Here is a 16,557-nt window from a genome sequence, read left to right as displayed (position 1 = left end):
CTCTTAAAACATTGTGTTGTATTATAGTTTGGGTAGGACTTCTAAGGGAAGAACTACAGAATATTTGTATCGAGAGAAACCTCTGAGATAATCTCACGCAGCTCCCCCATTTTTGAGATGAGAAAAATGAGACCCAGAAGTGGGCCAAAGGGCTAGGCAGTAATAGGACGAAGACTAGAACTGAAGATTTCTGATGTCTATTCCTAGTATTGCTGCCCTTACAAAATATATATGAAGCAAAGGAAAATAAGAATAATTGATATTTTGGGGATGCCTGGGGAGCTCAGTGGTTGAGTATCTGCCTTCAACTCAAGGCATTATCCTGGGGTCCGAGATAGAGTCCTGCATTGGGCTCCCTACAGGGAGCCTGCTTCTCCCTCTGCCTTTGTCTCTGCTCCCCCCCCCCCTTTCTGTGTCTTTCATGAATAAATAAATAAATCTTAAAAAAAAAAAAGAATTGGTATTTTGAGTGGAGATGAAAGACTTACTGAATTGACAGATATGTTCATAATAATTAGACTCTGGCATTGCGGTTATAGTCACCAACGGACAGGTGTTTCCAGACAGGGTTTCACATAACACATCTTTTCGAAAATAGATTTGCTGAGGATTGTGTGCTGATTCCAATTTTTGAAGATGCATCTTGATAAAAATTTAAAAACAGAGTACAAAATCATTTAAAAACTCCCTCAGAAAAACAGAAATAAATGCATCCACATCTCCACATAAGGAAAAGTGAATCAGATTCCTAATTCCTTCTCTAAAACCCTCAGGGAGCCAGATACAGTTCAAACATCAGTTACTTGGACAGCTGAAAAAAGGGATGGATACAGTACATATACCATTAATTCTGCAAGACTCCAGTGGGGCCAGCGGCAGCAGCTTGTAATAAGTACATTATTATTTCTGCAGCAAAACATATAAGAAGTCACTCAAAGTGGAATCAATATTCTAAATAAGCTCACATCAATTCAGGCCAGGCTTTGCTGTTAAATGGGTTATGAGAAAGCTTTTGGTTTTCAAAGCTTTCTAAATTTTGAAATGACAAGTAACTATAGATCTGCAGAATGAAATAGGTAGTACAAAATTTTTAATGACTTTTCCTGATTTCAGGATTAATACAGATTCACTGCAAAATGTCTAGAAGACACAGAATGTACAAAGAAAAAATTTTAAACACCCATAACTGCATCACCTAGATTACTAACAAATGCCAATGTAACCTGCTTTTATCACTTAGCAATTTATACACACACACACATTCATAATTATGAACACTATATCATATCATTCAACATGTGAAATGTGTGTCCTTTGAAAACAACAAGTTTTAATGCTTTTAGTATATGGTTATACCACACACACGTTGTTCAATTCCTTACTTTAAGATACTTAGGTTGGTTTCCAAACTTTTGCCTGTTTGTTCACATTCACGATTTACTATGTGGCCACTATTTCTGTGCGGGTAACTGCCAAGCACTGGGGATGTAACAGTGAGTGAACAGACCTATCTTTGGGAAAATACAGAGTGCTGGGAGAGAGCCTATAATCCAGGGCAGAGAGCCTAGCTGAATCTGTACAGTGAGGAAAGGTCTCTTACAAGAAGTTACATTGAAACCAAGATGCAAAGGATGAGTGAGGAGGGCAGAAGGGAGGAGTGCTGCTGGCAGAAGGAAGGCATATGGGAAGACCAGATGTCAGTAAGAGGAAGGGCATCTTAAAGAATTGACCAAGAATCACTGCAGCCAGACCAGAAAGGGTGAGAAAGAGAGAATTAACACAGAGCAAAGGGCCTCATGGGCCATTCCTTCACAAGGTACAGCATATATATGTATGGCTGGTAATAGACAAGAAAGTGATATGTGAATAACCTTAAAACAAAATGAACAGGCATATATTTTACTGTGAATTAATACCAAAAATATTAACCTAGGATGATGCTAAAGTTTAAAGAGTTATTTTAAAGTCCATTTAAAGATAAATATTAAGTATATAATAGTTCAAACAGTATGTGGATATGGCAAAAAATTGTGAAAAATAGTAGAGAAAAGATGATATGAATGAACCATGGTAAGAATTTCAGACTTCATAAAAATAACAAGAGAAATCACTAAGGAGCTTTAAGCAGGAAATTTATGGGATTAAACCCTCCTATCAAGAAGCCATCCTGCTACAATGTGGGGGAAAGAGGGATGAAGAGGAAAGGAGATAGAAGTGAATTCTAGAACACCAGTGAGAAGAGGTGGCCGAAGTCCAGAGGAGAGGGAGCAGCAATGCCTGCAAAGGTCATGGTAGTAGAATCAGAAAAGAGGAATTCAAACTATATAAAAAAGGTAACATCAGTAAAGAACAATATTATATAACCCTGTGAATAGCACCACAGATTCTGATGCTGTCATTTGGCACAGAAAGATAACTGGTAATACCTTTAAGTTGTGACCTTTATTAAAATAAAGTCAGCCACACTGAGTGTACTCAGCCTTGCTCTCTTCTGTTCAGAAGAGTATGTTTTCCTCTCCTTTTTCCTTAATAATTTGGAAGCTTGTTTCTAAATCACAGGATTCCAATTTCTTTCTGGGTAAATTGGTTATACCTTTATGATCCTTGATCATTAGGATAGACATTCTGTACTGAGAAAAAAAATCTACCACAGTAATTACCTGAATTTATTTTTCAGTTTTGTTTTACAGTGCAAATACTCAAATCTCTCAAGAGAACCCACATGAAACAACTCTTATATTCTAAATCCTGAAGAATCTGGATCTAGAATTCCACATCAAACCCCTAAAAGAAATGAATCCCCTACAAGAAAACTTACACATTTTCTACTGATAGATTTTCTATGAGATCCAATGCCTCTCATTAAAACAAGCAGAAATCTCACCTAGGTAAAATGCATGAATCATGGAATCTTCAAGATCTATAGATTTCTACACAAAGATGGAGAGTAAAAATATTTTCAAATTTCTTTAGTATTTCTACTAAGTAAAAATAAAGACTACATTCCCATTTTACTCCTTTTAATGTTTTCAAAAAGTGTTATATTATTTTCTAAAATATTCAGCACTGTTTTTTTTCCTATCTTAGTAAGATATTAAAAACATTTTTTTCAATTATCTGACACATGCATATAGCACACTAACAGCCATAATACAACGTAATGAGTTCTCACCTGTAAAGTTGAATATGTGTATGGATAATGATAAGCAAAGTAGCAAACATCATCTTTGTGGGGAAAATTGACAGTGAATGTAATTGTATAGTACGATTTTCCTTTTTGCCCACCTGCAGCAACTGAACTTCTTGAGAAGTGATTTCTGCAATAGAAAAGCACAAAACATGTTTATTTCTTCCACATAAAATTTCTAATTTTCCTTACTACTTTTTAAAATAGAACTTCAGGAGAAAAAAATACCACACAGTTTAAAAAGTTGAGCTTAAATATTCTATAAAAATTAAACGTGATACTAATGAAGCAGTTAATTACCATCTGCTGACATTAGTTTTCACCTCTGGATTTACTGTTAAAATGGAGTTGAGACTCTAGAAATCAATACAAAGTTTAGAACCTAATACCTTGTTAGCCACACACATTACTGGATCTCAGCAATTATCATCACTGGCTGCTACTACTACTAGATCGAAGGCCTTTCAAGTGGATGGATCAGGAGACAATACCTAAATTTACTACCAATCTTAAAATTATAAAAAAAAGAAATAACCAAATGTGATGTCTTTCCTGATGTAATGCGATAGGAATTCACTGCACCAACTATGAAGTATTCTTGCCAAAAATCAAGCCTGAAGTTGATTAAGTTTCTAGATCTAACTATTAGGTTACAGAAAATCAGTGAGATAGAAAAATTATCACCATGGGGATGCAACCAGCCAAACCCAAAATGTGGAAAATCTTGCATGACAAATGACCTAGTTTCTCCAAAACATAAAGAAGAAATAGGAGGGGGTAAAAAAGGGAAATCTACATTTTAAAGGAGACTTAAGGGACATATTAACAAAAATCAAATGCAATGTGTGACCTTGGTTGGATTAAAACAAACCAACTATAAAACAATCTTTATGAGACAGCTAATAAGTCTGAACAATGACCAAATACTTTATCATATTAAGGATTTTTTTAGGTGTGATAATAGCATTATGGTTAAACTGTCTTTAAAAATCTCTAAAAGACAAAGATCTTTAAGTATTTATGGGTAAATATGATTATTTGGAAATGCTTTTTAAAATTCAGTGTGGAAAAAAATATAAAATAAAATAAAATTCAGTGTGGAGGTAGGGGTGAAAGTATTCCTAAAACAAAGCTAAATATGTGTTGATAATTGTTGAAACTGGGTGATGAATACATGGGGGCTCATTATCACATTACCTGCTTTTGTAAATGTTTGAAGATTTCCTTAATAAAGTTTTTAAAACTACACAATTTCCAGACTTTAAATAAAAGTGACATTTGATGGCCTAACAATGATTTGTCTATTAAGCTAATTTCAAAAACTTCAAATCACCTTATATTCTTTAAGTCATGAACTGAAGAAAATCCATGACCAACATATTATTTACTTGTACACACATACACATGCATGGTATTTTCAACCTGGCATAATCTTCATTAACGTAGCCACTGTATCTTGAATACTCAATGACAAGGTGCTATGGGTTGAGGAATAACACAAAATAAGTTCCAGAACTAGTCCTTGCCAATTCTTTTTCCCACATTTCAAAGTTTAACATCTAACTGGAGAGGTACTGGTAACACCACATTATAACTATATGGTAGTCTGTAAATTATATTCTCTCATACACTGGTGGAAGTAGTTTTATTCTCATTATATAGATGAGACCAATAAGCATCAGAGGACTGGCTGAGAGGAAAAGTTAAGACACATGCAAAGATGGTAGATTTCATCCTATCTGGGTTTTAGGCTTCAGGAAAGCAACCAGGATAGTGCTTGTTACAGAGAAAATAGTTAATAAATGTCTGTTGAATTGACCTGAATTCCAGTTCCAGATCTGGAAGTAGCCAAAAGAAGAAACAAAAATTAAACAAATGAAAATCCTTGCCATCACACTTTACACAAAACAGAACCGCCATCTGTCATGTTAGAACCATTCACTTTATAATGTGAAAAAGAAAAGTATTCATTGATTATTTCTATTCCAACTTTATGAGAAAGAGATAATTAAGAGTATTTTTATGTTGGTCTACCACTGAAAGAAATATGAAATACATTCAGGTACAGAGGAATTGCATACGATCTTGTATTTCTATTCCTCATTTACTACTTATTTTGCTAATAAAAGTAGGGGGAAAACCCTACTGAGGTGAATTCTAGGGAACACTGTCTTTCTCACAAAGTAATAGCACTTAAGAACTGTTTTTCCAAAGCCATGTCTTAAATCAATAAAAAGTTTAATTTCAGAAGTTTTCTGATTAAAAAAGAAGGAACATTGATGCTAGTCAAGCACAATATAAAAACCCAAAATCTATTGAACAAAAATATCAGGATTAAGATTATTAACAGAAAAAAGACGGGGATGTCAAATGCATTCAGCGGAGGAAGTTTTCTAGAAACGTATTACAGAAACAGAGTAAAAACAGGAAGGAAGGTATATGATCATCCCAGATTATTTAGACATGAAGTTGAAGAATAATCCAATCATTCCACTGAAGCAATAAATGATTCTGAGCACTTATGTCTGACTTAATGGTAGATAACCTATTTGAGGTCAAGTTGAACTGTATAGGCTACTATAAAGTAACTATGGAATACATCTTGAGGTAAAATATTCTGGAAATTCAAATAAAGTAAATATTTCCATGCAAAAGAAAAAAGATAAGAATTGTTTTTAATATCATCAGAACAACAAAAAGTCACTGCTAATTATTTTCTAGAATTCCTAATTTCATTTTTATTTAATAGTTTTATTTAAAAACGTTTCCAGAGTCTAGCTATCAAAGTGGTGAAGATGAGATATGGACTAAATCTGTCTATAAGGCACATTTTATTTCCACTAAACATACCACCTCAATAAATCTCAAATTCTACAGGACTCTGTTAGAGGTAACAATAAAGCAGACCACCACACTTCAAATAATGCAATAATGACCCTACTTTCTAATCTTCAAACTGAAACAGAATGAAGATCCCCTTCTGTCAGCTTATGACCCACTATTCTTAGAATACTTACTTATAGTAACAAATGTCAGTTCCCACACGAATCCACCATGGTCTGGCATTTAATGCTTCCTGAACCGAATACATGAGGGGTTGCATACCTTTGACAGAGAAATAGAAAAAAAAAGGGAAAAAAAATCTTTTCAGAGTTTGAGTTAAAAATTAATCATGCTATTACAGAAAGCACCATATGTTCAGGAAAGCTAAAAGAAAATACATTTCCATTTTTAATATGTATAAAACAAGGAGATATTTCTTTAAAATCTCCTCTAAGTCAATCCATGATATGCTTTTAATACCAGTTTACCTAAAATGGGATTACAACTTCAATGAGTGAAAAATTATTAAACTTTTTCCTATTACCCTTTTATATGAGATCAATTAAAAATAATAACTAAAATATATCCCTTGGAACACGTGACAGTGAAAAACTATATTTAAAAAATGGTATATGATTACACGTCTAACTCTCCATTGATTCCCATCTATAATGAGGTTAAGGAAGAAAATGTCATGAAAAAGTCAAGACTGTTTTCTTCTTCAAATTTCTCCATATAAATATGTGTTCATAGCGGGGAGAAGGTAGAGGGACTATTAACAAAAACAGAATTAAACAGAGAGTGTGGGTTTTAAAAGATCTTTTAAAAAATATTTTATTTATTTATTTGAGAGAGAGCAACAGAGACAGCAAGAGAGAGCAGGAGTAGGGGGAGTGGGAAAGGGAGAAGCAGGCTCCCCGCTGAGCAGGGAGGCCTATGTGGGGCTCAATCCCAGGACTCTGGGATCATGACCTGCGCAGAAGGCAGATGCTTAACTGACTGAGTCACTCAGGAGCCCCTATATAGTACATTTTCTTAGGTAGTTTCAGAAATATACGCTACATATGAACTTTAATATCCAATTTCATAAAATACTATTCAAGGCTTCTAACTAGAATTAATTAAATTCATGTTACTTTTAGAAATGTTTACAATTTTTGAGATCTAGTTTGACTTTCCTAAAGATCATTTTCATTTTCTTGCTACAGAACCATTTTGTTAAACTTCTCTCTGTTCTGTTCACAATAAATAATAGAAAGCACTCACTAAAACAAAAAACTTCTGAGTATTTTTATTAGTCTTTAGTAATCTCTTGAGTTTTCTACATATGTAAATCATATAATTTGTAATTCAAAGTATTTCACTTCCTCTTTTAGTATTTTTATCAGTTATTTCATTTCCTTTTGTTGTAACAGAGAAATGAAAAAACCTCAAAAGGGATTCTGAATATATAGGGGTAAGAACATGAATGTTTTGCCACTCCATGCAACATTGGCCATTTTTTTTGTATATGAACTGTATCATTTTTAATAAAAAGAGCTAAAATGGAATAATTCCTATGTACCAGACAATATTTTTAATATTATTACATGTGTTAATTAATTCATTAAATCCTCACAACAACCTTCTGTGGCAGGTGCTATGATCACTCTCATTACTGAAGTAGGTTCTTTCATAATTCTTACTACACTTAAGTATTTTAATTATTTTATCAAATGCCCCTTTAGTATCCACTAATAGAATCACATGGCCTTTCTCATTTAATCTGCTGATCAGTAAATTATGGTGATGTTTCCTATTGTGAACTATCCTTATACTCCAAGAAAATGTTATTCTTTCACTAGTGTATGATTTCATTAGCTAAAAATCTCATTTAGAACTTCTGCATCTAAAAATTGGCCCTTTTAAAAAAATTACCAAGTATCAGTATAAAATTACACTAGCTTCAGAAAAATATATGGGAACCTATTCATTATTTATTGGAATAAATAAAAGTATAACCTATTTTTTAAAAGGTAAATTAATTCAACTGAAATCCATCTAAATAAGGTGATTGATAAATATATTTTTTTAAATATTTTATTTATTTATTTGAGAGAGGGAACGAGCACACACAAAAGCTCAAACAGCAGGGTGAGAGCAGGGGGAAAAGGAGAAGCAGACTCCCTGCTGAGCGGGGAACAAGATACAGGGCCTGATCCCAGGACCCTGGGATCATGACTTAGGCAGAAGGCAGATGCTTAACTGAATGAGCCACACAGGTGCCCCTAAATATATTTTTAACTTCTTCAAAAGCTGTAGTCTGTTCAAAATCTCTACTTTCTATTAATCAATTCTGGCATGTTTTGTTTTATTTCTATCATTTTCAGGATTTAAAAAAACATTCTCTTCCTTTTGTTTTGTTTCTCTACTGTCTTAAGTACTTAGTTCACTTACTTTCAGTCTTTTTTATTTTAAATAATGCAAGTTATTAATGGCTTTCAATTTTTTTCCAGCTATCAGTTAAGTCCCATAAGTCTATCAAGTGTCCTCTTTTTTTCTTTCTTTCTTTCTTTCTTTCTTTCTTTCTTTCTTTCTTCCTTTCTTTCTTTTTTTTTTTTTTAGGATTTTATTTATTTATTCATTCATGACAGAGAGACAGAGAGAGAAAGAGAGAGAGGGGGCGGGGCAGAGACAGGCAGAGGGAGAAGCAGACTCCATGCAGGGAGCCTGATGTGGGACTCCATTCAGGGACTCCAGGATCAGGCCCTGGGTCAAGGGCAGGCACTAAACTTCTGAGCCACCCAGGCATCCCCCGGCACTGTCCTCTGTTGAAGTACTTTCTACATCAGAGCTGTTCAGCTGCATGTTCTACCAGAATAGAAATGTTCTGTATCTATAATGCCCAAGGTGGCAGCAACTTGCAGCTATCAAGGATAGGAGATGGACCCAGAGCCACTAAAATAACAAAATTTTTAACATTAAATTAAGTTTAAATAGCCATATGTATGTGCTGGACAGCATGGTTCTAGATATGAAACACCAATTTTAATTTTTTTTTTTAGGAAGAACTTTATATTTTCCAAGTACTCACTTTCTGTTCAGCTTTTTGTTGATTTCCACTAATATTCTGAACCACAATGAAATCTATAAAATCTGAGTTTTCTGTTTTTTTAAAAGATTTTATTTGTTTATTAATGAGAAACACAGAGAGAGAGAGAGAGAGATAGGTAGAGACACAGGCAGAGGGAGAAGCAGGCTCCACGCAAGGAGTCCGACGTGGGACTCGATCCCGGGTGTCCAGGATCAGGCCCTGGGTTGAAGGCGGCGCTAAACCACCGAGCCACCGGGCCTACCCAAATCTGAGGGTTTTTTTTTTTTAATTACCAATAAGTTGTACCTCTAACAAAATATATTAAGAGCTGTTTCATGAACAAAAGGAAGATACCTTCTTATGCTCCTTCTATAAAGCAGAATCAAAAGGTGAAAAACAGTACTCATATTACGATTCTGTAAGTATAGTTCGCTGCATGCTCCCTGCTTGCAAATAAAATATTTCCAGGGTCTAGTTCAAATGGATTCTTTGATACACTTCATCAAATGTTCCAATTCATGTGACATTTTGTTTCATTCACATTTGTAGCATGACTGTTTTACAGTTCTTCTGTTTTATCCTTCCATGGGAGAAAATATATAGGACTTCTGCCCCATGTCCCTAACATTTTCTCAGTTTCATAATCATGTTATATCATACCATTTCTTGGGATCCATTTCAATTTTTTTAAGGCATAATTCCAAGATCCTGCTAACTTCCAATTCTAATTTGAGTGAGTTGCTTTCTAGAAATGCTCCTCAGCGTTCATCCTGTTCACACTGGAATCCCAGATTAGTTCCACCATTTCTCCCATTTCCCATTTACATCTCACTCTCAGTCAGCTGGAAGACATCTTCAAATATATCCTCAAAATGGAATCCTAATGAATCCAAAAATCAAGCTTGTTGACTATGTTATTCAAACTTTCTGTATCATTTATGTTTTGTCTTTTTGATATGTTAAATTCTGAAAGGGGTATTTTAAATTCTTAAAATAACTGTCTCCTAATCAAGTTGTATTTCTTGGAGCTTTTGTTCAATCTATATGGATGCCCTGTGGTTATGGTTGTTGTAAAAGGTTTGTGTTCTGTATAGCAAAGGAAATCATCGACAAAATGAAAAGGCAGCTTACCAAGTGGAAGAAAGTATTTGCAAATCATGTATATGATAAGGGGTTAATATCTAAAATATATAAAGAATTCACACAACAGAAAAAAAAATCTGATTTAAAAATGAGCAGCCATTAAAAAGGAGAAAATATTGCTATCTCAAACAACATGAATGTTGTTTGAAGTCAAGCAGAGAAAGAAAAATACCATATGATCTCATGTGTAAAATTAAAAAAAAATCTCATAGAAACAAATAAGAGATTGGTAGGACAGGGAGTAGAAGCAGGGGTGGGCAAAATGGGTAGAAGTGGTCAAAAGATACAAACTGCCAGTTATGAAATAAGTAAGGCCAGGGATGTAATGTACAGCATGATGACTATAGTTCATATACAACACAATATTGCACATCTGAAAGTTGCTAAGACAGTAGATCTTCAAAGTTCTCATCACAATAAAAAAACTTTATAACTGGTGACAGAAACATACAAATATTGAAGCATTATGTTATACATCTGAAACTAAATAAGGTTTTATATCAATTATATCTCAATTTTAAAAATGTCTGTGATTACTATACATTTGAACTGCAACTTGTAAATACAGTGCTTTTGACTCTGAATTTTTCTTGGTCCGAATGGGAATGTAAATTGGCACCACCACTATGGAGGTTCTTCAAAAGATTAAGAATGGAAATACCGTATGATCCAGCAATTCCACTTCCGGCAAAAATATTACCACTTTTGCTATATTTTATGTGCATTTGGCTAGTTTATATCTGCCTAATCACTCATTTTCAACTTTTCTTTGCCATTTAATTAACACCATCCTCCCTCCTACTGTATAAGTTTGAATATTTGATTTTTTAGGACATTTCAGTTCATAGTGATGACAGATAAATATTTCATCTCATTCCTTTCATCCAATTATTATTTAATTTTTTTTCTTTTTCTTTACTGGCTTGGTTGCATTTCTCCACATTTTCTTTTTCCATTATTTGGAAGCTTTGTATTGTGCTCATCAATTCTATTTCCCTTCCTCATAGTTATGGTTAACTGGTATTTCTCTGATACTAAGTAATCTCATCAAGAGGAGTTAACTTTCGCTTCTCCCGTGTCACCCTCGTTAAAACATTTTTACTTTTAACACATTATATAAATTTCAAGTGTTCTATCTTGAGATCTTTTTCCTCATTTACTTTTCTCACAGAGGGTTCAGAGGTAACATATTTTCTGAATTCTACACACACAAAGATGTAGTTGGTTCGAAGCAACAAACAAATGACAGATTTCAAAAAAGACATTTGGCTGTCCTCTAGCTTCCAGTGCCACAGACCAGAAGCCCAACACTAATCCCATTTTTTCACATGCAAGACAACACAGTGATTAAAAGCATATAATTTGGAACCAGACTACCTGGGTTTGAATTCCAACTTCACCACCTACCGGATGCATGATCTTGGGCAGATTACTAAAATACTGATGCCCCCTTTATCTCTTCCATAAAATGTATTCTATTGTATGGATGCAGAGTGTCACATGTAGAACAAGATCTGGCACATGGTAAATATTCAATAAATGTTAGCTACTGTTATTATTTATGTAACCAGTTCTTTTAAAATAGAAGTATGTTAAGATTCTCTCTTTATACTTAAGAAACTTAAGTATTTCAGTAGTATGTATAACAGATTCCTATCTTCTTTATTCCTTCCTAGGATTCATTGAGCTATTTCAATCAGAAACTTCAAACTCCTCCAGACACACAAAACTCATAATAACAACTAACTATGGTAAGGTTCCAGCTGAAGTCTGAGCACATTAGATTTATCTGAAGTGCTCTAATTTTATAAAAGATAGTGTATTCTTATAGTACTTTTTAAGTGATAGTTAATTATAGTCACAGCAGAAGTGACATTTGAAGATTTTGACTATAATAAAAACCACCTGAACCAAAGAGGTAGCCCTAATAAGAATCAATCAAACGAGGTACCTCAGATTGAATAAATCAATCTACTCAACTGATATTTTGGTTACACTGAGAAATTGTTGTCATTAGCCACAGGATAAACTTTTACATGCATAAAAACATGTTAAGAACTATCAATCTTGTCATGTGAACACAGACAATAAAAACATTAAATTGCCACAATAATGCCAACATCCAATGCATTGACCTCTAATAATAGCTAAGTAAAGGCCAAAGTTGTATGGCATAGATGCTCAATAACAAGTACAGATACAAAGAAAGACAACGTTTCTTAGGCCCTAATCATCAAATGTACTAAGAATCACAGATTCATAAAATTTTCAAATTGAAGCCAATGCCCTCATTTAACTGTGGTGGTGGCGGGAGGGGCGGCTAATAAAGTTTAAAATGGAGCTCAAATAACCTAAAAGCACCGTATCACAAGCTGCATATATTATCTGGACTTGATGACTCTACAGAGAAAAAAATACACACTTCTAAATATGGCTAGGATTTCAGCAGAGATTTATACTAAAAACAGGAAGATCAGATTGTTGGTCTGGAGAGATAATGGGAGCCACCTGAATCTGAATCTCTACATATATCCTCACCACCAAAAAATAAATACATTCAACAAGCAGCACAAATGAAACCACACATACCCTATGTTTACATTACTAGAGGACAGAATATACAAACATTTTTTAATTAAATTACCTGTGGGTATAAAAATGGGCAAAGATACACTAGGCAAACAGAAACAAAGTAGGGGTTGACATCCTGAGATCAAAGTAGACTTTAGGCCAAAAAATATTAAATGAGACAAAGAAGGAACTTTATAAACTTTATAATACTTCACTGTATACCTATTATGTACCTAACCAGTACTATGCACCAGGTAAGACCAACCTATGTAAAGAAGAAACTACAGATGATACAGAGAAGACAGACACATACTAATGATAGTAGATGGACACATCGTTCTCAGTATGTGATAGCCCAAATGAATAAAAATGAAGAATATGTATATAGAAGACTTAAAGAACATAATCAATAAGGCAAATCTTTTTAAATGGTTTTTTTTTTTTTTTTTAAATTTTTATTTATTTATGATAGAGAGAGAGAGGCAGAGACACAGGCAGAGGGAGAAGCAGGCTCCACGCACCGGGAGCCCGACGTGGGATCCGATCCCGGGTCTCCAGGATCGCGCCCTGGGCCAAAGGCAGGCGCCAAACCGCTGCGCCACCCAGGGATCCCAATAAGGCAAATCTTATATACAGATGTTGAACACAGTATCCTGATAATACAGATTTCATACACCTTCTTATAAGAGTATATGAAATAATCACAAAAACTGATCACATGTTAAATCAAAAGAAAATGTCAGAAGTTCCATAAAAGAAAAACACTACAAAAAAAAAAAAAAAAAAAAACCTGTCTGATCGCCATGTAGTAAACTAGAAATTAAAAGCAAAATGAACACAAACAGGGAGGCCTCACTCATAAAGGGGTGGGAAAAAAGGCTTGATTTAGGTGACAGACCTTGAATGAGGTGAGGAAGGCTTCTGCCCAAAAAGGCATCAGAAAGATTGTAATATACACTGGAATTGATCAGTAAGAAAATATATTAAGGATAATGGAAGTCCAAATTCTCATGTCGGAGAAGGACATTGTAAATAACAGGAAAAAATCAGAATGGAGTCTGTGGAATTGAAGGTATCAGTGTGACCTCATGAAGATTGTGTGTGTGGAGGGGGGCATGTGCACATAACACATACACAGATAGAAACATAAATGGATACATACGGAGAAACTAATACAAACAAAAATTTCTGTATAAATATTTGTATATACAAACACACAGTCCTCAGCTCTATCTATGGAGAAGTCCAATAACCAGGTGCATACTATGCACACAGATCTTGGTTTTTAAATACCATTCGCCACTAAAACCAGAACTCTTCCAAGAAATGATCCATACCAGGTTGGGGCAGGGAAAGGCAAGATGAGCTTGAGCACTGTGTGCCAAAAAGCAAGGATGCCCATCAAGAATGACAGGGACAGGTCAAAAGGATACAGACCCCAGTACCCCAAGATTGCCAAATCTTGTGTATTTGAACATCAAAAATAAATAATGACAGAAACAAATTACAACCCACCTAGTATAACAGGAAACCAATTCTGGATATTAACATATTCAAAGTTTGATGAGGAACAAGATATTTGCATAGTTTCAAAGTACTTCCACCTAAAATACTTATTAATTACAAAAAGAAAAAGGTTAACTTTACAATAGAAAAAGCCTGACAGACTCAAACATAATCATGTGATAAAATGATTATCAGTAATGGTACAAACAAAACCCTGTGCCACCAGAGTACAACATCACTTCTGTAATATTCCTGCCAAAGATACCTAACTTAGAACTCAGTGACAAGGAACATGAGACAACTCCAAATTGAAAACCACTCTACAGAATAAGAGTTCTAGAATTTTAAAAAGTGTAAGGTCATGAATATTAAAGCCTGAAAAACTGCTCCTCACTAGAAGAATTTAGATACTTGACAACTAAACACACATCGTTTTAGCTGAATCCTCTTGCTATTAAGCACATTATTGAGAAAACAGATGAAACTCAAATGAGGGGGCCTATGGATTAGAGCAGATTCGCATATCAATTATAATTTCCTAATGTTGGTGGTTACATAAAAAATGTCCCTGTTCACAGAAAATATACAAGAAGTATTCTAGGGTGCTGCATCCCTTTCAGATCCTCAACATCTGTATTAAGAGTTGCAACTTTTCTGTAAATTTGAAATTATTTCAAAGCAAAATAGAAAAGTTGATCACAAACTGAATTAGAATCTTCTCTTGTTTGAATGTTTATTTATTTTAGAAAGAGAGAGAGAAAGAGTACATGAGTGGGGGGAAGGGAAGAAGGAGAGGGAGAGAGAATCCTCAAGCCAACTCCACCCTGAGCATGGAGCCTCATGCAGGGGTCAATTCCAGGACCCTGTGATCATGACCTGAGCCAAAATCAAGAGTCAGCTGTTGAACCAACTGAGCGACCCAAGTGCCCCGAACTAGAATCTTCTTGACATATGCTTCGTGTAAGTTCATTTTATGTTCCTAGTGATATCTCCTTCATAGTTCATTCACCCATTGCCTCATTCATTTAACAAATCATCCACTAAATGCCACACTTGTAAGTGGTCAGCAAGTGACACTGTCCCTGATTATGTGGAATTTACAGACAAGTCGGGGGTAGGCAGTAAAGGGACTAATCAGCTACACACGTAAACAACATAACAGTTATGAGCACCCCAAAGGAAAACTTACCAGGGACTAATCCAGCCTAAGAAGCCAGGGAAGCCTTCCTTGGTCAAGAGATGGCTCAGCTCAACTTCCAAGTATGGAACTAACTAATGTGGGCTAGGTGGGAATGCTACAGACTAGACTCCAAAATTCTGTTCCGTCTCCTGGTTCCACACATGCTCAATTTATATGAGAAGGTGGTTAAAAACACTCATGTTATCTGGTATATGTGGCTAAGGGGAAGAGGGGGTAAGGAAAGGTAGTGGGGGGGGGGTAGAGAAATCCAGTGCAAAAGCACCACAGAGAGAGCTTGCAGTGAAAGCTTCAAGTTATTAAATGTAAGACTGCCATCTAGTGGTAATTTGAGCAAAGCCCTTTCAAGTACTGGGGGGTTGAGTGAGAAATAGATTACAACAGATAAAGCATTATTATGTAGCGACAGAAATTCTCAAATGAAATTCATAAATAAGATCATTCACCATTAAGTATTTACTATAATCACCTCTTTTTTAAAAAGATTTTATTATTTTATTTTATTTTATTTTATTTTATTTTATTTTATTTTATTTTATTTTATTTTATTTTATTTTATTTTATTCATAGAAACAGAGAGAGAGAGAGAGGCAGAGACACAGGCAGAGGGAGGAGCAAGCTTCATGCAGGGAGCCTGATGTGGGACTCAATCCCGGGTCTCCAGGATCACGCCCTGGGCTGTAGGCGACGCTAAACCGCTGAGCCACCGGGGCTGACAAATTCTCAAATGAAATTCATAAATAAGATCATTCACCATTAAGTATTTAATACAATCACCTCTTTTTTTTTTTTTTTTTTTTTTTTAATTCATAGAGACACAGAGAATGAGGCAGAGACACAGGCAGAGGGAGAAGCAAGCTCCATGCAGGGAGCCTGACATGGGACTCGATCCCAGGTCTCCAGGATCACACCCTGGGCTGCAGGCAGCGCTAAACCGCTGCACCACTGGGGCTGCCACCTCAAAAAGCCCCAAGAAGAGGGCAATTTGAGAAACAAAAACTAGAGTAATTCTGCCCCTTTGGGAGGTATTGCCAAAGAATAATACATATTTGTTCA

General features: G+C 35.0%; 1 protein-coding gene across 9 annotated transcripts in view; it reads right to left on the bottom strand.

Moving 5' to 3' along the window:
• Window positions 1–16,557, bottom strand: part of AGTPBP1 (ATP/GTP binding carboxypeptidase 1) — a 257,351-nt gene that overhangs the window by 109,563 nt on the left and 131,231 nt on the right. For all 9 annotated transcript variants that reach the window (XM_055310029.1, XM_055310025.1, XM_055310027.1 and 6 more), the window contains 3 exons: window positions 6,205–6,292; window positions 3,173–3,317; window positions 489–642 (listed from right to left, as the gene is read on the bottom strand). In XM_055310029.1, coding sequence (XP_055166004.1) covers window positions 489–642; window positions 3,173–3,317; window positions 6,205–6,292 — 387 coding nt within the window. The remainder of the gene's footprint in view (window positions 1–488; window positions 643–3,172; window positions 3,318–6,204; window positions 6,293–16,557) is intronic.

This window comes from Nyctereutes procyonoides, unplaced genomic scaffold (assembly GCF_905146905.1).
Source record: "Nyctereutes procyonoides isolate TBG_1078 unplaced genomic scaffold, NYPRO_anot_genome, whole genome shotgun sequence".
Taxonomy (NCBI): Eukaryota; Metazoa; Chordata; class Mammalia; order Carnivora; family Canidae; genus Nyctereutes; species Nyctereutes procyonoides.
Note: the sequence above shows the minus strand (reverse complement) of the source record. Positions and strands in the feature narration are given on the sequence as shown.